The sequence below is a fragment of the Rosa chinensis genome, chromosome 4 (assembly GCF_002994745.2).
Source record: "Rosa chinensis cultivar Old Blush chromosome 4, RchiOBHm-V2, whole genome shotgun sequence".
NCBI classification, from domain to species: Eukaryota; Viridiplantae; Streptophyta; class Magnoliopsida; order Rosales; family Rosaceae; genus Rosa; species Rosa chinensis.
Window position 1 is genome coordinate 49,360,396 of NC_037091.1, and position 25,265 is coordinate 49,385,660.

At 37.0% G+C, this 25,265-nt stretch overlaps 4 protein-coding genes, 1 non-coding gene and 1 pseudogene across 6 annotated transcripts; 2 read left to right on the forward strand and 4 right to left on the reverse strand.

Annotated features, from left to right (window-relative positions):
* Nucleotides 1–104: 104 nt before the first annotated feature.
* LOC112197838 (major strawberry allergen Fra a 1.07) lies at nt 105–857 on the forward strand. Its single transcript, XM_024338732.2, has one exon. The coding sequence runs from the start codon at nt 190–192 to the stop codon at nt 670–672; it is 483 nt and encodes a 160-aa protein (XP_024194500.1). The 5' UTR covers nt 105–189; the 3' UTR covers nt 673–857.
* A 170-nt stretch (nt 858–1,027) lies between these two features.
* On the reverse strand, nt 1,028–1,173 carry LOC112201236 (annotated as a pseudogene).
* An 8,795-nt stretch (nt 1,174–9,968) lies between these two features.
* Nucleotides 9,969–10,163, reverse strand: LOC112201239. Its single transcript, XR_002936691.1, has one exon. It is a non-coding gene; the product is annotated as a U2 spliceosomal RNA (small nuclear RNA).
* A 262-nt stretch (nt 10,164–10,425) lies between these two features.
* Nucleotides 10,426–12,944, reverse strand: LOC112196773 (probable protein phosphatase 2C 34). 2 transcript variants are annotated; one of them, XM_024337203.2, is made up of 6 exons: nt 12,579–12,944; nt 12,247–12,494; nt 11,819–12,127; nt 11,290–11,407; nt 10,969–11,192; nt 10,426–10,858 (listed from the first exon to the last, which is right to left on the reverse strand). In XM_024337203.2, exons 2-6 carry the CDS (start codon nt 12,487–12,489, stop codon nt 10,619–10,621), a joined length of 1,134 nt encoding a protein of 377 aa, XP_024192971.1. In that variant the 5' UTR covers nt 12,490–12,494; nt 12,579–12,944; the 3' UTR covers nt 10,426–10,618. The 2 variants fall into 2 exon arrangements, with proteins under 2 accessions (XP_024192971.1, XP_024192970.1); XM_024337202.2 differs by having other exon boundaries at nt 12,674–12,943.
* A 1,011-nt stretch (nt 12,945–13,955) lies between these two features.
* On the reverse strand, nt 13,956–18,791 carry LOC112196772. The gene is made up of 7 exons (XM_024337201.2): nt 18,216–18,791; nt 17,900–18,097; nt 17,035–17,307; nt 15,684–15,786; nt 15,344–15,462; nt 15,041–15,217; nt 13,956–14,784 (listed from the first exon to the last, which is right to left on the reverse strand). The coding sequence occupies exons 1-7, from the start codon at nt 18,516–18,518 to the stop codon at nt 14,044–14,046; spliced, it is 1,914 nt and encodes a 637-aa protein (XP_024192969.1). The 5' UTR covers nt 18,519–18,791; the 3' UTR covers nt 13,956–14,043.
* Nucleotides 18,792–23,582: 4,791 nt separating this feature from the next.
* Nucleotides 23,583–25,139, forward strand: LOC112200812 (dnaJ-related protein rsp1). Its single transcript, XM_024341821.2, has 4 exons — nt 23,583–23,867; nt 23,954–24,005; nt 24,094–24,161; nt 24,482–25,139. Exons 1-4 carry the CDS (start codon nt 23,724–23,726, stop codon nt 25,046–25,048), a joined length of 831 nt encoding a protein of 276 aa, XP_024197589.1. The 5' UTR covers nt 23,583–23,723; the 3' UTR covers nt 25,049–25,139.
* Nucleotides 25,140–25,265: the final 126 nt, after the last annotated feature.

Here is a 25,265-nt window from a genome sequence, read left to right on the forward strand (position 1 = left end):
TTCCCATTTCGTAGCTCAAAGTGTTTTTTTTTTTTTTTTTTTTATACCATTTCGTACGTAGCTCAAAGTTGATCTACAACCTTAACCTATAAATACCACCTCCGGGGCTCACACTTTCTCACACCGATATCAACATTCTCTTAGCGTCTTCCACATTTCAATCTTCTCATTTTAAGCTCTTTGATCATCATGGGTGTGTTCACTTATGAAACTGAGTTCACCTCTGTCATCCCACCACCAAGACTCTTCAAGGCCTTTGTCCTTGATGCTGATAACCTTATCCCCAAAATTGCCCCACAGGCTGTGAAGAGTGCCGAAATAGTTGAGGGAGATGGAGGAGTAGGAACCATCAAGAAGATTCACCTCGGTGAAGGCAGCGAATACAGCTATGTGAAGCATCAGATTGATGGACTTGACAAAGACAACTTTGTTTACAACTATAGCATTATTGAGGGGGATGCTATCGGAGACAAAGTTGAGAAAATTTCGTACGAGATTAAATTGGTGGCATCTCCAAGTGGAGGTTCCATCATTAAGAGCACCAGCAACTACCATTGCAAAGGTGAGGTTGAGATCAAGGAAGAGCATGTTAAGGCCGGAAAAGAAAGAGCTGCTGGTTTATTCAAGATCATTGAAAACTACCTTTTGGGCAACCTTGAGGCTTACAACTAAATCGAACCATGAGAATGATACTGCATTATATCATGGATAACAACAGTCTGTGTCTTGTCCTTTGGTAATTGGTGTGGCTTCGATATTTTGCCTTTTCCTTTTCATTTCTGGCAAGCCCATTTGTTTTTGCTTGCCTTTCGTTTATGGTGAATTGTAATGTTCGATTTCATTTACATAAGAATAAATCACTTTATAATCTTTGCAAATTTGCGGAGTGCCCGTTATTTTAGAATATTAAAATTATTAACTTCAGTATACATTCAAATTAAATATAAATTTATTTTTCAGACGAATCTAATCCAGCAAACCCGAAAAACAAAAAATAAACGAAGGTAATGAAACAAAATTTCATTTCATAATTTTTGCAAGGGACGCAAGTACCAGTAACAAATTATGACGTGGGTTCTACCCAAGCGAGCAGCCCTCCAAATTGCAATGGAAGTCATTAGCCTAGGTTATGAATCTTATTGATCACACATTGACCTCCGTCCAGGTAAGTACCTTGCACGGTTGCTACCCCCTCTTTTGTTGTACCTCTTACTCGTCTCTTTCTTCTTATATTTCGATATGGAACATGTATTAGACAACCGCCTATTGCCCCATCTCATGTATGATCACTACATCCCATTAACCTGGTACTAATCAAGTACATTTTCAATAAAACTAAGACTATGAGTTTAGTCAACAAGCTTAGCCGAACGGATTGTACGCAGACTTTTGCAATACCAATTTTAATCCCTACTCAATCTACTAAAATGAAAACTTAATGTAATGGTAAGACTCCTAACAATAAGACTACTTGCTCTCCTCAATCACGACCGGTACTACTGTAATCTGTGAGATACTGTGTGTTACATATACATGCCTCTTATCTATAGCTTAATCTTTGACCAACTCAACATAAAAATTGAAAGATTGAATTCCTTTACTAATATTAATTGCAGTTTGGAGGTGTGCAACTGGATATTAACACTTTGATTAAGGAGCTAGAGCGGCTAAGTGATCGAGGCAGAAGCGCATAGGCAAAATGCATATAAGGTCGGGAATTCGAGTTTATATGTACCAGAATCAAAACAAGGATACATAACTATAACTGAACCCATGCATTACCATCTCATTTCGTCCGCCATCATCAGTCACATTACTCAGTAAAATCAGTAACTAATTTTTTAGTGGAAATGAGCATGTTCCGAGATTATCATATTAAGGATAACAATCAGTATAAATGATATTACTTTGATCAGTTTGACACAATTTTCACAAGGAGAAACTCTATTGTGAGAAGTTTGGGGAAACTAACCTTAATAGATAGCATTACAACTCAAAGATAATAAATCCAGATAAATAAGATATCGTGTGAAAAGAGCATCTTGTAACACTAAATATCCTGTTCCCAGAACAAAAACCACTCAATCTCATGGCTGGCCTTGGTTGAATGTGTTTTAAATTTCAACAACACAACTGAAAATTTGTTTCCTGACTAAGTACGTATTTTTACCAATGTATAACCTACAAACCACATTTTTTTTTCATCGAGTGTTAATTACTGTTTGAACTTAAATATGGCAAGACCCACGTGGCAGACAGGTGGGTCAGGCCCACAAGGCATAATGAATGAAAATGGTTGAATAGCCGCGGAGTAATGAATGATCACAGCTAAATGGCCACGGCATATTGAAGATTTACAAAAACTAGCTGTCAAATTTGTAGCAGAAGATAATGCTTTCAGAGAGCCATTGCCAAATTTGGAGAAATCAACTTGAATGGGCATTAAGAGATCTTGTTGTTGGAATCATCAGCTTCTAAATTTAAACGATTTGAATTTTATTTGTAATCAATCTCAACAATCAAGGTTGAGATTGTGTCTTTTTCTTTATTAGTAGTGTTATCATTCACTATAAAAATGACCATAGGCATCTTTGTCTTTTTCTCTCTGCAATTTACTCTACCGTTTTTTACGTACTTGCAATTTATCTTCTTGTTCGTTACTATCCTGCATTTTATTTCCTTCGGTTTATATTTTTTTTTATTTTATCTTACTGCACTTTATTTGCTTGCACTTTAATTTATACACTTTCCACATATCATATTAAGAAAATTATAAAAATTATTATCACCAACACTATCACATCAATCACAAGTTACACAACACGAAGATTCCGGCTAGTAAACCCGATCCATGTTAAAGTTCTTGCATACAAGGGCAGAGGGAACCCCACAGCCAAGATTGATCCTTCCTCGGTTCACAATCAACTGATAGAAGTCATATCAGCGCAAACTCAGCAACATCCTAGAACAAAACCTGGAGAGTTGGCACGCTCGCATCACACGTCACCAAACCAAAATAAATTGTGTAAGCCAAAGAAGCCCTCAACCAAGGGACACGTGGCCGAAATGAATTTTTGAGCCAACAATTTTTTGGAGAGTTACAACTTTAGGTTTTTAATTTCCACAAATATCTCAAACCTCTGTATCAAAGATTTCATAGTGATGTTAGTTATTACGAGATTAAAAAATATATAGAGACCCAATTCAAAAAAATATATATATAGAGACCTCTAATTTATAGACAAAGAGTATTAAATACTGCATGAAACAATATAACAAGAAGATCATGATCAACAGAAGTTTTCTATGGTATATAGACTTCGCGAAGAGACAACACGAACATCCTAATTAAACCGATTTCATCCAAATAAATTTGTGATCAGAAACAAACTACAAAAGTCATGGATGTTCATTTACTTTTTGTGATTGATATGTGATTGATAAATCCCACATCCCACATCTCATCGACAAACTTTTCACAGACCCACTGAAGCAAGCATCTCTTCTTTTGACTGAAAATCTGAAATTATACCAGTTCAGATAAAGGCTTTTGAATGTTTCAGTGGTAATCAATCTTTATTAGCAATAGGTTTGGTTCATTCCTTAACATAAACCAAATGGAAACATGCAGTACTCTAACTCCATTAGTAGGATGCCAAATCAAATTTTAACAGTAACTAACTATTAATCCACAATTTTGTAAAGTCTTAATCCACAAACAGAAGCCAAATTTTAATTAGCATTAGCTTATTATGATCTCTATATCTCAATTACCTTCGTAAATATGCTGATAGGTTGGCTAATGCATTAGAAACTCTTCAGATCAAATTTTACAGCAAAGCTGCATTATTTAAGTCATTTATGATCTAGATATGAACTTTCAGTTATATATCAGAGAAGGCATTCTGCATTTCAAAAACCAATTTTTGGGGCATCCATGTAGATGCAACCTTCAAGAAATTGGCACTGTATGCGCTAGTAAATGGCAACAGAATCAATAGTTCGCATTGTGCTCAATGCATTGCTAAGTGGCTTTGAAAAACTGACAGCTGCTTTATTTTATATTGGTGAGACGAGCACTTTCTCTTGTTTGCGAAGTGTGACTCGCAGCGCGTAGCACTAATTTACTGAGCCGATCTTAAGCTGAGTCTACTTACATCATGTAGGTTACATGAGACCATATACTTAGCATTTCCGAACATCCATTTGAGATCCAAATAGCAACTATAGATGACAAGATAGTCAACAAACAGTACAAATCATTTAAGTGGGGGAATTTAACATATATAGGTACGGGAAAGTTGGCAATTAATTCCTCATCTCCTCTCGTTCTACTCCACGTGTTAAATCCTAGGAGGACCTTTGCATATATTATACAGTTACTAAAGCTGGTCGCACTGTTTTATCACTGTTCATAAAATGAAGCGACAGTTTTATTCTGTCTTTTGACTCAAATTACAACTCTGCCATAACCTTTCTTTTTTTTCTTTTTTTTTTTACAATTCTGCCATTTTTTTTTTAAGAGAGAACAATTCTGTTTTGTATTTGTAAATCTCTACAAATCATGAAAAAAGTTTTTTGTTGTTGTATCACATTTATTGTTAATCTATTATTAACAACAAAACAAATCATATTCTAAGTAGAGCCTATATTTTTTAAATTGCGAGTATTCATCTATTACATATGAAGCTTGGAAATAAAACAAACCCGCAGCATCGCGCGGTTCAATTTACTAGTATTAGCTATTAGCCACCCGAAAATCTCACCCATTGAAGTGAAATACAAGTGTCGTAATTCTAGGTGAAGTTGTGGAGTGCTACCCTTAGATAGTGAGAGTTCGTCTTATTAGAGGGCTTTTAATCAGTAACAGATTATTCATTGGTATAGCTACATTCTTTTTTATTTTATTTTTTATGGGAGATTTTTACTGACAGAAGACTTAACCTAAAATGAAATGTGTTATTAAATTCTCTAAAAGTATAAGAGCTACAATTTGCCCCACCTATTGCAACCATAGCATATGTGCAAGTAACAAGTATACGAAGCCATTTCTAGCGGCAATTCTTGACATGCATGTTTAACAAAAGTGATTTGAGACTAGATTTTTAAGTACTGCTATCCCGAAATGATCCCTTCCAATAATTCTCGAAGGCGCTAGGCTGTAACTGATGTAGGACAAGATTTGAACCAGTTTTACTTTTAATAAAGAATATCGAAAAGAAAGAAATGTGGTCATATTAAGAGAACAATTTGAAGACTTCATCAGAAACTCAGGCCCCCGAGGGAATCTGGAATTTAGTTTTCAACAGACAATAGACACAGCATCGGTTAGAAACTCATAGGTTGCGCCACTGCCCCAAGCGCAAGGATATCCAAATTGTAGCCTTAGTCCCTTCGCTCGCCTTTTATAAGTTTCAGCAGTTTCATATCTGGGAATATGTCAAAACACTGCCAACGGCCACCCAACTGTACCACACAAGAACTGCACAGATGGCCAAAGTAATACATACAAAATGGTGATCAATGCAACAAAAGCAATGAAAGATCTTTACAGAAAATAGGACATGCAATATGAACTCTTTCTTAGACTTCCATGCTAGAGCAGCACACCCCACTAGCCTATAGCTGCGTTGTTTTCTAAACAATTTGTATAGTTCTTCGTTGCAGATATATATAACATCCCCATACCTGAGAAGATAGAAAAGAAACGTTACATGAAAACTGTATTAAAGTTTTCTCGGTTCTTCCTGTTCATCTAGGTAGGCAGGTAGCCAGAATTTTCATTCAAACTTCTTGATGCTATAAACCACACTGATATCAGGAACTAACAATTCCGTATTGACTGAAGATCGAGTTTGGGCATAATCCGCACTTGGGAGGGCAACAAATCTTGTTTGCAGAAGAGTGGTAATTCTCATGCTTGTTCAAGGCTTGTCCAATTGTACTAGTCTGCAAATCTATTGAAATAGAAACATTAGCATAGCCTCTAGTCTATGAAACCCACACACACACACGCACGCACGCACGCGCGCACACACACACACACATATATATATATAACAGAACAAATAAAGAATTCAATGAGAAAAGATGAGTATAATTCGATAGTATTGAGTTCTACTCATGAGTTGCTAATGACATTGTGGCGAAAGCCCCCAACATGAAAAATTCACATAATACGTCCTGGCTCGCCATGTTTGTTCCAAAACTTTCTTGAACTTCCATGTATATCATCAATATGTGCCCCCCAACCAATAATGAGAGATTACATAAGGAACAGAAGTTCAAGAAAGCCTGTGGAAAAGCATGACCTGAACAAGTGAGGGGTAAACCGAAGTTGTTCTAGTTAAGTGCAAGTCGAGAACCAACTAACTAAGCTCTATTATATTCACGTGAATCATTAAGAGGTATTGGTTTGTAGATAGGGTTATTTTGTGAAGTGTACTAGATCATAATATATAGCAGAGAAAATATATGTGCTACACACATGCATGTTTGTTATTAAGGTTATAAAAAAATTTATAAAAAAAAAAAAATATATATATATATATATATATATAATTTTGGTGTGAATTTCCAGAGAGGGCAGGTGTGCAGGTTATTGAACAAACATTATGTGTGACAACTAATGATACATGCATGAACAACTAACTTTCATTCTGTATTCTGCATCAATCCAATAAAAAGGATAATCAATGCTAAGTTAAGATTTTTTAAGTCAAAAGTCGATGTTGAGTGAAACTACAATGAAATTAGAATAAGAATGATTCTTTGTGTTGAAGAGAGATATTCTTTTTTGTCCTCATTGAATGTTGCTAAATTTTCCTTCTTCTTTTTTAAAGTACCCAAATTTTTCTCTCTAATTGATAGTTTAGCTATTAGCTGATTGTTTATTTTTTTATTCTTATATTCTTGACCAGACCAAATTCCTCACCAGCTAGCTGTCTAATTAGTTTACAAGAGCTGCATATGTAATGATCTTTCTAAAAACCATAATATGCAAAGGAGCAGACATAACAAGTTTGTCATAACGATCAAAGATTTTGCAACTAGATTTGTAGGGCATTATCCAGAAGGGAGCCCTTCCCAAAATTCTCGACGGTACTAGCTATGTTAGTTCCTCATTAGTTGTGTTATTTGCCCCAAGCGCAAAAACAACCATATGAAGCCTTGGATGCGTGAATGCATGATAAACATAGCCAACCAACCGTACCCCGGTTACAGTTCCAGCATTTCATCCTTTATACAGACGACCACGCAAGCACTTAAATTTTTTGGTGAAAAAGGACTTAAAATCAGTGCACATATGGCCACATTATTACATACAAGACAGTGCTGCAAGAGAAGCAATTATCCAACATCTCTTGCGATGGCAACAGTATGTTGTACGTGCTATAAAACTCGGTATACATGTATAACACAGCAATAATCCTACAAAAATAATCAAAAACATTGATGTACTAACTACTTGAATTGGCGACAACATGTTGTACTAAGACCTCATTTGGTTCACAGAATAGATTTCTTAGGAAGGTTATTCCTTTGTATTTCCATCGGGAAGGGAAATTAAGATTCCTACTAATGTGTTTGGTAACACTAAGGAACGGAATTAATAATTAATAGTATAATTGAAGAAAATTGGTATTTATTTTTTTATAGAATTATTTTAGCCATACAAATTGTGTAATAAATGTTAAAAAAAAGTGTACTAAATGTTAGAAAATGAGAAAGAAAATTGGTTCTTTAGGAGAATGGAATGATTCATTTTCCTCCCTATTTTTCCTTGCAAGAGGAACCATTTTCCTCACCTTGCACTTTCCAAACACAGGAAAGTAAGCACTTTCCCTTTCCCGAGTTTAAAACCCGTGAAACAAACGAGGCCTAAATGTCTGGAACTCATTAGATATCTGACCAATATCCAAATAGAAATAAAAAGCATGTCATTCCAGCCAAAATTCCAAGACAACAAAAAAGTACCAAATAAACCATGTCTTCAACTCTTTCTTATGGTTTCAACTAATCCTTTTGCTGTAGTTAAGGATCTAATTAAAGTGCTAGACTAAAAGCCGAAGAAAATGGATAATGTGTCAAGTTGACCTACTAGATGAAAGTTGCTCCATAACTGAGATTAGATGTCAAAGCTTTCAGTCATTCACTCCATTCACATCACTTGCTTTGATTCTATAAGATTGATTGTGTTAATCATTATGAAATATAAGAGCATGCAATGAAATTTTATGGAAATATCAATTGGCAAAGAACAAATAGAATTTGCTATAAAAACTGGCTAAGAGCATCTCCAACAATTTCCTCATAAATTTAAAAATTAAAATCTTTATCATTTTTGTTCTGCAATTGTATCAACTTCTCAATCATACTGGCTATTCATTTAAAATAGAGAAAGAAGTACAGGATATAGGAACTGTTGGAAACCAAAATTTTGAACCCATGGATAAGAGTTCGAACGCAAACCCCTTCGCAACAAGCAAGCACCCGCACCCCTCGCACCCCTCGAAGTGCAATAAATGTCACTACCTATCCGGCTAGATAGCCCATTGACCCCGTCCAAGTAAGTATGAGTAAATGTCCCACATAATTTATACTCCTCACTCACTCATGTTATTTGATTTGTTTTCGCCATGTGGAGGACTTAAATAATCATTCACCGGTACATATGGTTTACATTCATATCTTACATAATAGAAACTAGGACTTGACTTGACAGTTTGATGTATACGTAGGCTAACCCTTACACGAGCCAGCTAGCTAGATAACACCATTACTTCTTCTTTTTCACATGCTACTATTGTTTTTCTTTTTACATGGTGTGTTATATATGCCTTAATTGTCTAATATACAGCTTTAACTGAATCCATGATTTTCACCAATTCAACCAAAAAAAAGTGAGAGACTGAATTCTAGGTGCACAGAATTTGGGTAGGACAATACACCTTCTGCAACAAAGCTCGACTCGAAAGCTCTCGATAATCAAAGCTTCAAAATATGCATTTACATTCATTGATTGAAGATACACTAATTTTTACTACACTGATTTCAACTGAGAAGCTTGCCAAAATTCTCATGCTGTGCTAATGTGCTATCACATTTGTTGGCGCGCAAGGAATAAAATTATAAACTTATTTTGAAGCAAATCACCATGCTTCCTACTCGAGCACTTCCTGCAGCTCTACTACTCTTCAATCTTTGCATATTAATCCTCCCAAGCTTCCCCTAAAGCGTTTTTCGAGCAAGCTGATCAGATGGCATTCTCAAGTAAGACATTGTTAAACTTAATTCATCATCTAGCCTCTGTTGGTTTTGTTCTTCATGATGACCAAGGAAATCTGATCCTAACCTTTGCCAGATATATTTTCTGTAGAGGGACTGCAGAGATGCACAGAAATGTCAATGCAAACTTGAGGTTGTGACATTGATATTGATATTCTTCATGTAAATGTTGCTTGGCTTCACTGGAGAGGGCTGGAATGAACAAACAAGAAAAAACATCATCAGAATTTAGGGAAGCCAAAAGTAAATTCCTTGCAATCATTAGTGTTGCTACTCATCTTTCTGTAGTGCAAGTACAGAGGAGATGGGGATTTGTAGCTTCTACAATGAAAAATACAGTCATCACAGCCGGTTGGAGAGCTAGTATTGATGTGTGAGACTAAACTGGATGCCTCTCGAGTCTTTGATATTCAGATGCTTTCTTTGTCAATTTTAGATTGAGAAATAGAACCATCTGATTCGATTCATGGCTCATGGTTCGAGCCATGAGATGATGATCATCTTAGAGTGAATCCTTCTGTCGACTGATGACTCCTATTACACACGTAGTCTGAAGGATGAGAACCAACATTGACAAAGGATGAGAACCAACATTGACAAACTCCAGACAGTATTGCTTCAAGACCCAGAAGACGCATTAACACCATTCACGTTCTCAGCGTAAATTTTCACTTCGTTTGGTAGGGTGCGCCAAGCTTTGCTATAGTGCAACGCAAAGATGACACGTGTAGGTTCCAGCAGCAAGCTACTGTAATGAACCTACCCCTTAAAAAAATTAATTTAATATCGTGTGGACCATTGGTCCACGTATCAGATATTAAACTGATAAGAACAGATACTACACTTGATCTTAGCCAAAAGGCCGAGAAAGGTATGCTTCTTCTAGTCTCATGCTTCGCTTTTTATAGTCTTACGGGCATCCATATTGTTTCTCAAAACCGATGTGGGAGGCAGAACTATTACAATTTGCAAAGAGCTGCAAGGGCTGGGTGTTGAAGGCTCTTTACCTATGAGTCAACCACTCTTATTAACACAATCGATGCACATTAAGATTAAATGGTATTCTACACCATCTTAGCATCATAATCAAAAGAGAATTCAGGGCTTCATCTGCAAGAAAAACTGGAAAGAAGAAGATATAACCGACTTTGTCCTTCTTTCAAACACCATGCAGTCTCTTAATCTATGAAATCAATGTTCGAGTACCATCTTCGTAGATTGGATACAGTAACCAAAAAGAGAGCAAAAACACTTGCTACCAAAGATGGGAAAACCAAGGATCGTTTATATACTTGTACATGTATTGCCACACATGAGTTAGCAACTTAATCTACATACACCCGGATGTCTTCACACCAGTATATTCAGAGACCAAAGGGTTGGTTTGTTGCGATGATGAGTTGGGGTGAAAGAACAGGCAAATAGCGGAGATGTCATCCATTGCAATGCCTCTTCTCTTAGACTTCCATGCAAGAGCAGCACATGCCACCAGTCTTTTTGCTGCTTTGTTCCTATCTGGTGCCGAAGAAACTATCTGTATAGCTTCTTTGTTGGAAATAACATCCCATACCTGAGTAACAAACACAAATAAGTGATGTCAAGTTTTTGTATAGTCACTTTTGTTCATATATGCCAGAAGAAAATTGATCAATAGAAGAATTAGAAGAAATGCATGCATACCCCATCTGTTGCTAGAATGACAAACTGGTCCTTGCTGGTTATGTATCTTTGGCTCACATCAGGCACAGAAATAAGCCCAAAGTCCTTAACACAATAGTCACCAAAAGCTCTTGATACTGCCAGTCCTGGTGTCTTGCCATTTGGCATCCACACCCTATAAGTCCCCGGTTCATCGTGTAGACAAAACACTCGTCCATTGGACCTTCTGATTCTCTCAGCCTCCTCTACAACATATATAGAAAATGCAAGTATGAGGGAGGTGTATTTGATTAAAAATTTATACATACATTGGTCAAGTGGAGATTGAGACAGAATGCTAACGAGGTAAGTTAGGCTTGAAGTCGACTGTAAGCTGGATAGGTACCAAGCTCCCATCTTCTGAAGTGGAGGCCAAAACAGCCCTAGAATCGCCAACATGTGCTATGATGAGAAGTTCACCCTGAAGATATTGATGGTGATATTTTAGTTTTACTTTCTGGAAGGAATTACTAAAGTCTAGGAGAGCATACATCTCAGACCTACTAGTCCAAGCTGTTTGCTTACGTAGTTCTAGAATCCTACACCTTCTACATTTTCATATCAAAAACAAGTAATAGTCAATTCTATATACAGTACCATGATTCAACACCTGAGCATAGAATCTTCTGTACAAGTTAGATGTCACTTATGTGCATATTAGTTCTGATTGTCCTTCAGATGCATAGCTGGACACTTCATCATACCTCTTGTTAATATGTTACATGAAGAACCAAAACAGAAGAGTAGCAAAGAAAGCACTTAGGGACCAAGAAAAGGGTTTTGGACAGGAAATTGGGCAGTAACTTATACAACTATCACAATTTTTGATTACCTGCTTAATAATTGTCAACGCTGTAGTACCACTTCGATAGGAATCGATTTTAGCAGAATGCTTAAGCTCCTGGTCAATGGCAGCGTATGTTTTAAGAAGGGACTGCTTCCATGTATCATATCGATGGAGATTTCGATCCATCTCCATTTTAAAATTCAGGTCAAGTGATGTTAAACTGAGAGTTTCTTGCCAATTGCACAACAAAGAAGAAGGCATAGATTGCCTGACCCTTTTGCTAACAAGATGTCCCCACTGTCCATGCCCATCAAACACTCCACAAAAGATCATGTCTTCTTGGCACCCAAATTCCTATTAACCAAACCCAAATGATCAAACTATTGAAGATCGATCATGAATTATGAAACAAGCATCTATAAGTCTATGACAGTTATTCAACCTTCTCAAACAATTCAAGGAAACTGATTTACCTCCCAAATGACTAAACAATCCTGATTGATACCCTTTTGGCCTCTCTTGGAGCAAACAGAAGAAAAATTGTTAGACTTGTCAGAGTCAACAATCCCAGAAGAACTCAAAACCAGCTCATTCTTTTTTGCTTCCTTTGTCAATGCTTCTGCAGTCTCCTTTGCCACATCACCATGGCAATTCTTGGTCTTCTTGATCGAGATGGTTCTTCCCAACCCATCTAGGAAAGATGGAAACAGCACCATAACTCCTACACAATCCAAATTCCAGATCATTATACAAACTACACAACTTTAATATACATATTTCAAATTCTTTAGTTCAAGGCTTTCACCATGGTTGGTTTATGAGATATGCTCCTAGGCAGCATGACATGCAAATACTTGAGATGATGAGCAGTAAACAAGAGAGAGAACCAGTATTCAAAACCTTGTGTGTTTCTCCGATTCAGTACAAGAAAACTTCCGCCAGAAACCTCCTATGAGCTGCCGGAAGATGATGTCATGAGCTCGCTGCTGATCCTAGAAGAAACAAACAACGCTTTGTTTTCCATTTTCATCATCTTCTCTTGTTCATTTGCAAACGCGAGTATAACTACGCAAAGGCAAACTTTGAGACAAACTAGAAGCTAGTGTGAAATTACTTTCACGCCTTGCCTTGGCCACCATGTGATGTACACTTCATGGACCTTTTAGACATTCCAATTAATTAAGAGAGTTACATCAACATTGTCATATATATCTATCATCATGCCCCGCCCACTTTAATCATGCTTTTAGTTTAAGATATCAGATAGCTAATAGGTGTAATATAGATTTGGATGCATTAGTGGGATCATGATTAGTTAATCAGAATATACCACATAAAGTTGTCCTAAAACACTAAACAAATAGCGAAGACTAGTATGCAGTGATTAATTTCTTGTGGAGGAGATTAGATTCTGATTAAAGATGTATTATCTTGAAGAGTATTCTATAAAAAGTAGTGTTCATTACAAAGTTGTGATAGTGAAAGCTTTATTAACAAGACATTTTTTGGTGTGGATCAAAAGCTCCATTCAATGAGGCATAAAAAATCATTGAGATCCAATGACCAGATACCAAACCAAACACAAGGCTATGAATGTGCCGCTTGTTCTTGATGGACATATACATCAAAGACTGGGTGGTCAAAAGAATTAGGTGATTGTGACCCTATAATGAATCCAAAAATATAGGAGAAGTGGTTGGACCATAAATCACAGAGACACATGCATATGCACGCTAGATTCTGGTGCTAGATAATGGTGGGGTGGTATACATAAGCTTTTAGGAAGTCAGATCAACCTGCACACATTGTGGTGGTGGTTCGTTTCTTTTCACACCAAGTATCTTATGCAACTAGCTCAGCATGACTTGCAAGTGCAATGACATTAGCAAGAGCTTAGTAAAATGGATGAATTTCTAAACGTTCAATCTTTTCATGACTCAAACACCCTCCACTTGATTCAAAAGTTCTATAGTTCTTCCGAGATGTTGGTCATTCAATAAGTGAATACATGCAGCGCGTCTCACATATTGAACAATTGAACCGCTTATATCTCTGGTTTGAATACTTCGGAGTACTATAACACTACAAGCTAAATCAAAATATTGGGTAAAGATCTAAATCTGTAAACGCCACTATTTCCGGAGGGAGAGCCATTACGCTTTCCGCTGCAGAGTCGCTAAAATTTGACACAGTAACAATGGGTTGCATAATTCACTCTAAAACCATGTAGGGCACACAACATATATATTTGGCTACTGAGTTGGTTCACTTTACATAACAGAACTATTTGCTTCCTCATTTTCCAGTTCTCTAATCAACAATTCCATCATTTTCTTATACATAGGCATATAGTGATCGTTGATCATCGTTCTAGAAAGTCGGAGCTTACTGTACAGTTCTCTACGTGTCTCGTATATACCAACATGCTCTTCACTCGGTCCATCATGGTCTAAATTGGTAGAATCAAACGAGGTTACTGATATAATGTGCATGATTCTGCCAGGGGGATAGAACCGGTGGCTCTCAGAAATGTCTGCGGAAGAGATTGGCGTATTGCTTTCTGCAACATCAACCAGCATATTTTCTTCCTCGGTTATTTCTTTAACTGCAGCAGCTTCTTCCTCCTTAGCCTGAACATTGATTGCATTCTCCTGCCTCGTAAGCTCCTTCTCCAGTTCATACCACAATTCACCTTCAGTAATGTCTTCGACAGCAGATGTGGTTGGATCTTCATGCACTGGCAAAAGCTGCTCCTCTTCATCAGTATCATCATGACCTGATCCACCAGAACTACACACCAAATTATCCAGCATTGGGTCAGCGGTTGTTCCTTCAGCCAGAGATTCAGAATCCCTTTCACATATTACAGAAGTTTCATGTGAATCACCCATGGTAGAGTTCAATGATTGACCCACATTACGGCGACGTGCACCCATGCAAGACCAAGATGATATAGATGAACGGGTTCTAACAACAGCTAGGGCAACATTTTGTGCACGCTTCATCACAACCTACAAGTTGCAAACAAAAGCCTGGCCTTTCATTATACAGATAAAGGGGACAAAATCATACAGGTCACATAGGGAACATAATGCAGTTCATTTGAATGAGTCAATTACCAGTCCTTCTCAAAGAATTCTACAACTTACTGACATAGAGAAGCCAGTGAATTAAATTTCTAGCATGCAGCAGGTCTAATAACAGTACAAACCAGCAAGAACTGGTGTAATTAACCATCAATTCAAACAAGAGAAAGATTAGATTTACCTGAGTACTGCTGGATACTGGCCTCAATAGTGCACCTGCACCAGCAACCCTGGCTTTTGCACTAGCTATAGATGGTAGACGAGAACCTAGAGCAGTTGCTGAACGATAAACAACATTCAAAACACGTGTATGCTCAACCTGATCCCGCAAATCATTTAACCAAGATGAAGCTGTGACCTGATAAGATGACAAATTCAAATAAAAATTATGAAAATATCTAGCAGATGAAATTAGAACCATATACATATTTAGAAACAAGAAATGCTATACAATCCATTTCATATCTGGAGAAAAGTTTAGCACCTCAGAGCGGAGGTCATCAACAGAAGCTGCTGAGAATGTAGGCACCAGGTCAGAGCCATTGATGATAGTAGTGATGAAGTGCTTGCCAGATTCTGCCAACTCCATTGTTATACAGGCAGCTGCAAATGACAATTGCAGTACAAGCAATTGTTATTTCTAGTTTTCTACTAAAGCGGACAAAGAGGGGACCAGGGAAAGCATATTCCAGAAAAAAATTATCTGAGATGGAATGACATGGGCATACGCATGTCATTAAACCCACGGCATTTATTTGCATTTCAATGAACAAATGAATATGGAATGCTGTAACCATTAGCAAAGAGAAATTCAGCAGACGTGCCTGGGGCAAATGTAATGCAAGTACTTGAAGATAATTCTCTCTGTTCCCGGAGAATGTATGTTAATAAAGCAGCTGTACCACCCCCCAGTGAATGTCCAACAACCTGAATTGCAATTTTCAACATTAGATAGAAAAATAACAGAGATAATAATCTTTTTATCATATAATTATACACATTTTGTGAGTTCCAAAACTAAAGTGTATATACTTAATGAACCCTAGATTTTATGGCGAAATTTAGTCTGCATAATACTTTTATATCAGGAAAAGTGACAATACAGTTTTTTATCATCCTTCATAAGAAGTAATGAACTTAATTATCCAGATCTTCTTTCCTTGTTTCTCATGGTAAAATAATGGCCAACTTTGAAATACATCAACTGAAATTGTGACCTCATATATTAGATGAGAAATAAAAAAAATTATTTAAATGAAGGGTAGATATTAAGATATAGAGGACAGGCGTCCACTGAAATCTCAAGCAAACTAAAACACAGTTAAGAAAAAATAAAACTAAAATGCTAAAATGAAATGGAGAAGTCAGTAACAACAACTTTAAGTCTTAAGAAACCCAACGCCCAAAGCAAAGAAAAAGACTGAACCTCGAAGATCCTACTATCTGTTCCCTTCCCTCCTCACCAACCAAAAGATTGCAATAAAGCACATATTCCCAGCTCCAATCCCCATTCCCTCTACAAAGAACTTTTACCTCTCACCACATGAAGCTGGAATGTCCCATTTTACTTCACACTAAATAATGAATTTACCATAAGGTCATTGCAATCGGACAACAAAGCAGCAAATGATTTGATTTCAGCAGCCTTCGTACACATCAGACAAAAAGTCAGGAGTGTCACCAAGAAGGCCGTCTCTTTTAAACAAAACTACATGTATCTATCCAATTCAGATATCTGTACCACCTCTTATTCTAAACAAACCGACAATTCAGATATCTGTACCACCTCTTATTCATTCAATTCTTGAAACCCAAAATCCCAAGCTACAGGATAAGAAGAACTACTCATAATCTAACAATAGGACTATGTGAAATAGGGATAGTCTGTATAATTGAGGAAAGGGTACATGCTTAATTCAGTAGCAAGATCACTTCGGTTGCTGAGTCACAAGACTTCCTTGAAAAGAACCGTAAACATGTACTATTAGAACATGTGTTGGATGAATGACTCAGTTTATGTCAGTTCAAAAACAAAATGTAACGCTAGGAGTTAAGTTAAAGAACAGTAAGAAGACAAAACATGCATTATAAAGCTAAGAAATAATACATGGTGAATCAAAACAGATAGCAATATAAAAAAGAAGTCTGATGCTTAGTTCATGAAATGGCATTCACCTTTACTGTATACTCAGGATATTCACCAAGAGCCTCAAGCAAGCAAGGAGTACTGAGCTTAGCAATCCAACGGGCTGCAGCAACCATCCCACAGTGAGCATATCCTAGGACTAAGTTGCTTATTCCACCATCATGCAAAACCGAATGGTGGAAAGGGGCCACTGCACCAGTTGCGGCAGTTAGTGTATCTTTGATACTATGTGTACCACGTATCAACAGAAGAAAGCATTTTGAATCTTTATCACGTAGAATGGTGAACGCAGGCTTCAGAAGCTGCAACATTATGTTATTAATTAATAACACAATTAACAATCACTCACTCGTACAAAAGTAAATAAAAAACGGAAGTGCTTTATCACAAGGATCATAGAACTATTAGGAAGTTTATATGCAACTTTGTGCCTCTGCACCATACTTTTATTCTTTCCCAGTGATCCCCTTGACTCAATTCATTTTCGTCTGGCATGAATGATGTTACAGAATATGGACTAACATTTTCTGCTGTCAGTTCTTCCTTGTTATGAATACTACTTTCTGCTGCTATGGATTAATTCTCCAGAAAGACGCAAGCATGATGCCTCATTCTATAGGATATTGAAAGAAACTTCACACCAATCTAAAATGTTATCCAGATGAGAAGTTATTTGGTCAAAAACCAGGTTCTAGAAGTGTTTTGATCGTATTTTATTTACCTTAACTACAAAGACATGTAATTAGAGAGTTTGTTTGATCGCAAAATGAACTTCAAATGTATATGTGTAAAATAAACAATCACATCCATGCACGTCAATCCGATTACTCAGAAGGGCAATGTAAGCACATAACCAAATGCAGTTACATAGAACTAAGTTAAGAGCTTACGAACCGCAGCCTTGGGCTTCTGAAGAAGGACATCTTCCATAGAGAAACCGCCGGACTCTAAAAACACCGGAAAGGGCTTCTTGGAAAACAGATAACAAAGCGTCAACAGCTTCAAGTAATAATTTAGTTCCTCAATAATCTTAGCGCCTTTGAGCTGCACACTATCACAACCAGCATACACACTCGCCACTTGTAAATTCCCCTGCAGAGGTGAAGCAGTAAATTCATAAACCCTCACGCAAATTCCGAACCTTTATAGCATCAAAAATGTGGAATTTACAGCAAAAAAAAACTCCAAAATTTGAGGCCAATTGCTTTACCTGCCTACGCATGAGGTAGTTAATGCCGAAGGCCAAGTCGCCGATCGGCCATTTCCCTAGAGTCTCAGAGTAAGTGAAACGCAGCGTATCGGACAAGGTGGACATTGACTCGATCCACGTGGCCGGCGCCTGAGCCGGTCGCCGAGAAAGCCTCCTCCTAGCCGATCTCGACTTGGAGAAATCTCCGCTCCGATTGTCGTCGTCGTCGTCCTCAACGCCGTCCTTCGACGACGCTCTCCGGCCAAACATGTAGTAAAGAATCACAGCAGCTCCGGCGGCGGTCGCCATTGTCCCCGCCGCCATCAGATCGAAGCTCCGAGATTCAGAGCTCGCAAGAAAAACAGCATTCACTTCACAAAAATCAAACCCTAACGAATTGAGCTCTCAAATTGAAATCCTTGCTGTAATTTCAACGGAGCAAAATCGAATCGGAGAACGAAGGATCTGGGGAAGTGGTTTCTGAGGAAGCAAGGTACTACAGTGTGTGTAAGAGAGAATGTGGGCCAATGAAGAAAAGGGACTGTGGGAAATGACGGGAAGGTCCTTCCGGGGTGTAGTTGACTTTACGTGTCTTGAACGGAGTGGCGTGGGGAATATGTGAATTTGAGGGAGAGCAGTTTCGTCACGCCGGGTGTTTTGTTTTTAACGTGTTGATCGAAGTGGAAGGGCGCACGGGGCACGTCAGCGATCTCAAGTTTTTTTAGGGGGCGACGAGTGGTGGATATGGAGAGGTGGGCCCGGGTGTGTGGGATAAGAGCTGGATCCAACCCATCAAGTGTTTTCTATCCATTTAAATTGGGTGGGCCCGGAAGGTGTTATGTTGATCTGTGAGGTGACGAGGCCCAAATGTTTGCTAGGTCAGATCACCGAATTTTGATCCTGCTCGTGCGGCTACCGGCTGGGATCAGGAGTGAACGTCGGCACTGGAAAGTGGACTTTATAAAATTGATAGAGAGCAAGTCCAGGGAAATTAAAAACTGAGAAAAGTTAAAAACCTTAAAGTAATTAGGTCGAGTCTATAATCTAGTTCTATTACACCTTAACTCTTTCAATGACAAAAGTCTCTCGTGATACATAAAAGAAAGAGATGAGAAGAGATGATTTTTGTTAAATTTTTTATCAGAATGTTTTGTAACGAGTATTTTATAGATCTTTGGTGATTTTGAGAAGAAAAATTACTGCACTAAAAGGCAAACTAAGCAAAGGTTATAGCTTCGTTACTATCCATAGTGTATTCTTGTTATATATAGTTTTAGCTTGTCTTCCTATCACCCAACTTTTCAGATTCATGGTAGGTTTTCTTAAAAGCACATAGTATAGCTTTTGTGATAATGTTTGAACTTCGAAAGGGGCTTAACCGAAGGCAAGACTCAAGAGTGCTGATTGTTGAGGAAGTGAGAAGCACATGTAGAGGATAAGACGAAGTACTTTACAATACCATAAAACTAAGACAATTAATGACAATGAAATTGAAAGTTGAAACAAAAGAAGTGAGTAATTTGCGAACTACTTCATTTTGCCATCACAAGCAAAAATCCATAATTTGTTGATCACTTCTAGTCGTCTCATTGTCAATATCCACCTAGTTGTTTTGTATGGTGCAGGGTGGGGTTGCACAAATGTGTTTATATCATCTTCCATTTGTGATAACTTAACAATAAATTGTATGCTTCTTGTTCAACAAACTTAAATCATGGAGACACTTGATTATCTAAGCGTCACACTCAGAGCAACTAAATTGTGATGTGGACAAATTTATGGAAAGTGTACATGTTTCATCTTCAATGTCCGCGTCCCAATTTTGGGTCCAACATGTTTTGCTTTCTCCTCCTATGGGATCCTTATGATATAGGTGAACCTAAAAGAAGCTTGATCAAATTCTCAATCCCTATATACTTCAGTTGGTAAATGTTTTCATGAGTCTACACTTTACGCAGTTGTTGGGGCAAATGAATAGTCAAGCGCTTAATTGTTTACCAGTATACTCATAGGTTAAAAACCTAAAATCTCATAGTCCATTGCTCATTTCCAACTATATATATATATATATATATATATATGCATTTTGCAGTAATAGACCAACATTATTAGAACAATTCCAACAGTTTCCCCATATTTTAAATTTTCTTTACTTTAGGGAAAAATGAGTCTCTTTTGCTCCAACAGATTCCCTATAACTATCCATATTTTAAGGAAAAATCAAATTTCCTATATTTACAGCAATCTCTAAGAGCAACTCCAACAGCTTCCCTATAATTTTTGTATTATATAGAAGCAAAAGTCAAATCTTTAGCATATTTTTCTTCTCCAACTCCAACAGATTCCCTAGTTTACAGTAATCTATAAAATCTTCATATTCTTCTTTAAAATTTTGGAGTTTGCTGTAAATATAAGGAATTTGGTTTTCTCTCTCCTCACTTTCCCTAAAATAGAGATAGTTAGAGCAACTCCAACAGCTTCCCCATATTTTGATTTTACTCTATTTTAGGGAAGAATGAGCCTCTTTTATTCCAACAGATTCCCTATAACCATCCCTATTTTAGAGATAATGAAGAGAGAGAAAATCAAATTCCCTAAATTTACAGCAATCTCTAACATTTAAGGAAGAATTATGGAGATTTTAGAAATTGCTGCAAAATAGGGAATCCGTTGGAGTTAGAGAAGAAAAAATAGCTAAAGCTTTGACTTTTGCTTCCCTATAATATAAAAATTATAGGGAAGCTGTTGGAGTTGCTCTTATAGGGAATCTGTTGAAGCAAAAGATGCTCATTTTTTCCTAAAGTAAAGAAAAATCAAAATATAGGGAATCTGTTGGAGTTGCTCTAAAATTTTAAGGAATAACATGGAGATTTTAGAGATTGCTGTAAAATAGGAAATCTATTGGAGTTGGAGAAGAAAACGATGCTAAAGTTTTGACTTGTGCTTCCCTATTATACAGAAATTATAGGGAAACTGTTGGAGTTGCTCTATGAGTGCTAATCGGAGGAAACACAAACCTTCATTGAGCAGGATGAAAGCATTGGAGTTAGCCCAGGAGACGAAGCCAATGCACGTAGTTCGAAAGATGAAGCATAAAACAAACCTAGGGTCTGATATTCAAACCTTTTCACCTATTCCGCAAATTAGGCATTGAATTTTTGAGCACCAAATAAACTCAAGTACTCAATCGACATATAAATTAACATTATGGAATTTGACTACTATAAAATTGTTAATTATCTACTGTAATTGGAATTTTTTTTTCTTAATAAAACAAAAACTACATCCTAATCACTAAGACACACCAATCTCAAAACAAAAGCACCATATCCAATGCTGTGCTAATGACAAAATGGCTAAAGGTCAAATTCCAAATCCCTGGATTCCTCAAATTAAGAAAGATTCTACTAGAATGGAAACTATTGGGCATGGGAATTCGAAACTAGGTCAGTTTTTCAAAGATGCCTTGTGTTTTTGGGCTCCATCATATGATAATCATAACCCCACAACCTCACATTACTCCAGGTAGAAGAAGCCATTATACAATACTGTCAAGCCTGTGACCCCATAAACCCTAACTTTTCCATATCAAGTGTTAAACTAATTAATCAAAGATCCAAGTCTTTTAACTCTTCTTAACACACATTGTCTCAAAAGCTTAAAACCCAAATGGATAAATCAACCTAAATTACTTGCAAACATTGTAGTTCTCTTCGAGCATCACGTCAAACAAACCGTTCTCAATTGCTGATACTTGCTTTTATTTTCTTGTTAGAGGCATAGAGGTGAATTTAACCTAAATTGCTGGTATACACTATAGTTCCCATCAAATTCTGTATTTAATAGTTTTATAACTTACGTAAACAATTCTCGATTGTTCATGTTCGTATGCATGTATAGAATTGCTCTGAACATTTACGGATCTATATCCGAGCATATATGTTCCTAACTCCAAAACTCCTACCTACTTGCTAGAAGAATGGAGGATTCTGTTTTAATTACCTAGTATTGAATTTTCCCACCTAAAACTAGTACTAGCTAGAGAGGCTCCTTCCCCTTTAATCTTTTCACGTGAAGTTTCTCATTGTTTTTGTGGGGGTGATTCATGTTGAAATTAGTTTTGTGCACCTACCAAAAGAGAGAAGAATTCATTCGCCATGGTCCTCTTTAACACTAGTTCATCATGAATCTCTCAAATTTTTTTTTTTCTGTCAGCAGCATTATTTTAGCTGCAACATTCAATTCTGGGACCTTTTTAATCTGTGGCTTTATTTGTTGGATCAGTTTAAGGCAGCAATTAGTCAATTTGACACTGACATTTGCAACATTATTCCATTTGCTATGAACTAGCTAGTGTCTAGCTTACTGTCATAATAGCCCCATCATATATTATCATCCACCCACCGTTTTCACCTAACTAATTAATTTTCTTTTTCGGTTGAAGTACTTGATCAGATTCTGTTAATTCTAAGCTATATGCATAGGTGAATCAGTTGTGCACCTAATGTCAACTAACATGAGAAGCTTGATTGATTAGGTGATATTTTTTCTCCAATTTGCACATTCAAATTTCATGTATATCTCATCATCACCGAATATGAAAAATGAATTCCATTTTTAATTAAGAGAATTGCTTTCTAAGAGTGTAATGCACATACAAATCAAGAGCGTTGGTCATCATTATTGCTGTATCTCACTTTTTTTTTTTCTACAATCATCTTTCACTAAATACAAGAATCGTCAATATTTAGATGTGCGATCTACAATTTAGATTTTTGTATAAGATAATTTATGACTCAGAGTAACGACTATTAGTTAAATATATTTCTATTTTATCAACATAGATTTTATAGTTAAATTTGCAATTAAATGCGATCAAAACAGGCATCATTGAGTGACTTCATCAAACTTTACTCAATAAAGTAGACCAATACAACAAAATCTCAACAAAGAAAAGAGTACCACATAGCTAGACAAAAGTAAAAAATGTATGTAACAAAAAAAAAATGAAAACTGTAATTAAAATGAAAGCATCATCATCCATTTTCTAATTTTATGTTCTCAACCACTAAAACTACAAATTAACATGACGATAAATTGCTTGAAATATAAGAGTCAATAACTTATTTTTATTCAAAAATTTGAACCTCGAGCATAAAAGCTACAAAGAGTAAATCCGAAGGACTATAATGACCGGGAAGACTGTTCTGAAACGCTTACATTTGGCAAGATCAACGGCTGACCTCGTCCTATTCCTTCCCGCACCAACTGATCCACTTTCAAAAATCTCACCCGCAAACTTGGCTCTTTTTTCTGAACCGCTCCACCTTGCCTCGTAATCACTGCGCCTCTCTCTCTCTCTCTCTCTCTCTCTCTCTCTCTCTCTCTCTCACACACACACACAAAACTCCAAAACGAAACATGCACACCAAAACCCCACAATATATTTGCCACCGAATTTAGCTTTGATTTTCTCATTCATTTCCATTCTCTGGCCACCTCCATTTTTTCCTTCCTTGATTGGAGAAAATGGAACATGAATCTGACTTCAAATCGCAGTTGGTGACAGAGATTTGCTCCATTTCGAAATTCTCTATTGTCTGTTCTCATAGGCATTGCACCAGCCCTGTTCGATCTTCTTCACCTTTCGTCGATTGGTATCGTCTTCTTGGGGTACGTTTCTTCATTTTCAGAACGTTAAATGCATTTTTTTTCTTTCTTTAAATGATACTAGCATTTACGTTTCTGGAAATTTATAGGTGGAAGAAACAGCTGGGATTGATGTTATAAGAAAGAGATACCATGAACTTGGTACGTTTAAGAATTGGCATTTGCATATTCCCAATACCCAAGTTGTGAAAATTGCTTGGTTTGGTAATGTAATGATTTTTGTGTGCAGCTTTACAACTTCACCCAGATAAGAACAAACATGCCAAGGCTGAAGTTGCCTTCAAACTTGTCTCAGAGGTTAGAATTCCACCTTTTGAAGTTCTTGATCTGGGGAAAAGTGGACGAGACAATCCAATGAGTCCACACACCCATTAAAACTCAGTTGCCCCAAAATGTAGAAGACAAATTTTTTTTGTTTTGACAGTATTTATTCCTCACCTAATTTAGTACATGAATTGGTGAGAAAATGCAGACCCTTGAATTTTTTCTGACAAAATGGGCCATTTAGCGTCTTTTTGTTTTAGTGCATTCAAATTCAATTGCATTGTACTCGCTTTGGGGTTTAGTATTTAATTTGAAACACTGGGTTTGAAATGTTGGTGATTATATCATTTCAGGCATATTCATGTCTCTCTGATCATGAAAATAGAAGAGCTTTTGACTTGGAGAGATGGAGCAAGTTCTGCTTTGAGTGTGGTACAATCCCCTACACAACCTACAAGACTCCCAGCAATGCCAAGGCTTCAGAACACAAGGGTTGGAATCCCACAAGCAGTTCGAGGTCTTGTAAAGTTATCAAGGGCCTGAAAGATATGAGAAACCGGTTTAGAGAAGAGGCAAGAGTGATCGAAAACTGTCTGAGGGCTAATAATGCAGCATCAAGAAATGAATCCTCGCTCTTCAGTCCAACTTCTTATATGTTTCAGAGCAATTCTAATCCTAGGTTGAGCAGGGAAACCCCCGTTTTCAACCCATCTGATCATGTGGTTCAAGGATATCCCCATGTCAGGACTCGAATTTACGACAAAGATAAATCTCGGAGCTTTTGGTGCTTGAGAACAGGGCATCATATATTGAATTATGAACAAGGAAGGGCTAGTAGGGCTACATATGATTCTCCAGTATTTGAGGTCAGATCAGAAAGGGGAATTTTAAAGAGTAGATCTACTTGTGTTCGTTCGTAGCTTTTAGGAAATAGATTGTTTCATTCATTCAAAAATAATGTAGAATTCATTTCTTTGGAGAATAAATTCTTTTAACTTCTCTTCTTGCATTGCCATATGATTGCCTTCAATTTAGTTGGTATCTGGTAACACATTGATTGCAATTGTCATGGCTTAGATTCCAAAGCATCCAAAATCCTGGATTTCTTGAAACAGTTGGTAAGCCATTTATTGTGTA

Excerpts from the sequence above, each read along its gene's own strand:
- LOC112197838 (XM_024338732.2), top strand. The coding sequence starts at position 190 with ATGGGTGTGTTCACTTATGAAACTGAGTTCACCTCTGTCATCCCACCA.
- LOC112196773 (XM_024337203.2), bottom strand. The coding sequence starts at position 12,489 with ATGGTGCTGTTTCCATCTTTCCTAGATGGGTTGGGAAGAACCATCTCG. Across the intron at positions 11,408-11,818 it reads CGTTGACAATTATTAAGCAG|GGTGAACTTCTCATCATAGC; the intron begins GTAATCAAAAAT and ends CAATATCTTCAG. Across the intron at positions 11,193-11,289 it reads CTTCAAGCCTAACTTACCTC|AGGAGGCTGAGAGAATCAGA; the intron begins GTTAGCATTCTG and ends TATATGTTGTAG.
- LOC112196772 (XM_024337201.2), bottom strand. The coding sequence starts at position 18,518 with ATGGCGGCGGGGACAATGGCGACCGCCGCCGGAGCTGCTGTGATTCTT. Across the intron at positions 15,218-15,343 it reads TTGATGACCTCCGCTCTGAG|GTCACAGCTTCATCTTGGTT; the intron begins GTGCTAAACTTT and ends TCATCTTATCAG. Across the intron at positions 14,785-15,040 it reads CAGTATCCAGCAGTACTCAG|GTTGTGATGAAGCGTGCACA; the intron begins GTAAATCTAATC and ends TGCAACTTGTAG.
- LOC112200812 (XM_024341821.2), top strand. The coding sequence starts at position 23,724 with ATGGAACATGAATCTGACTTCAAATCGCAGTTGGTGACAGAGATTTGC. Across the intron at positions 23,868-23,953 it reads ATTGGTATCGTCTTCTTGGG|GTGGAAGAAACAGCTGGGAT; the intron begins GTACGTTTCTTC and ends GGAAATTTATAG. Across the intron at positions 24,162-24,481 it reads CCTTCAAACTTGTCTCAGAG|GCATATTCATGTCTCTCTGA; the intron begins GTTAGAATTCCA and ends ATATCATTTCAG.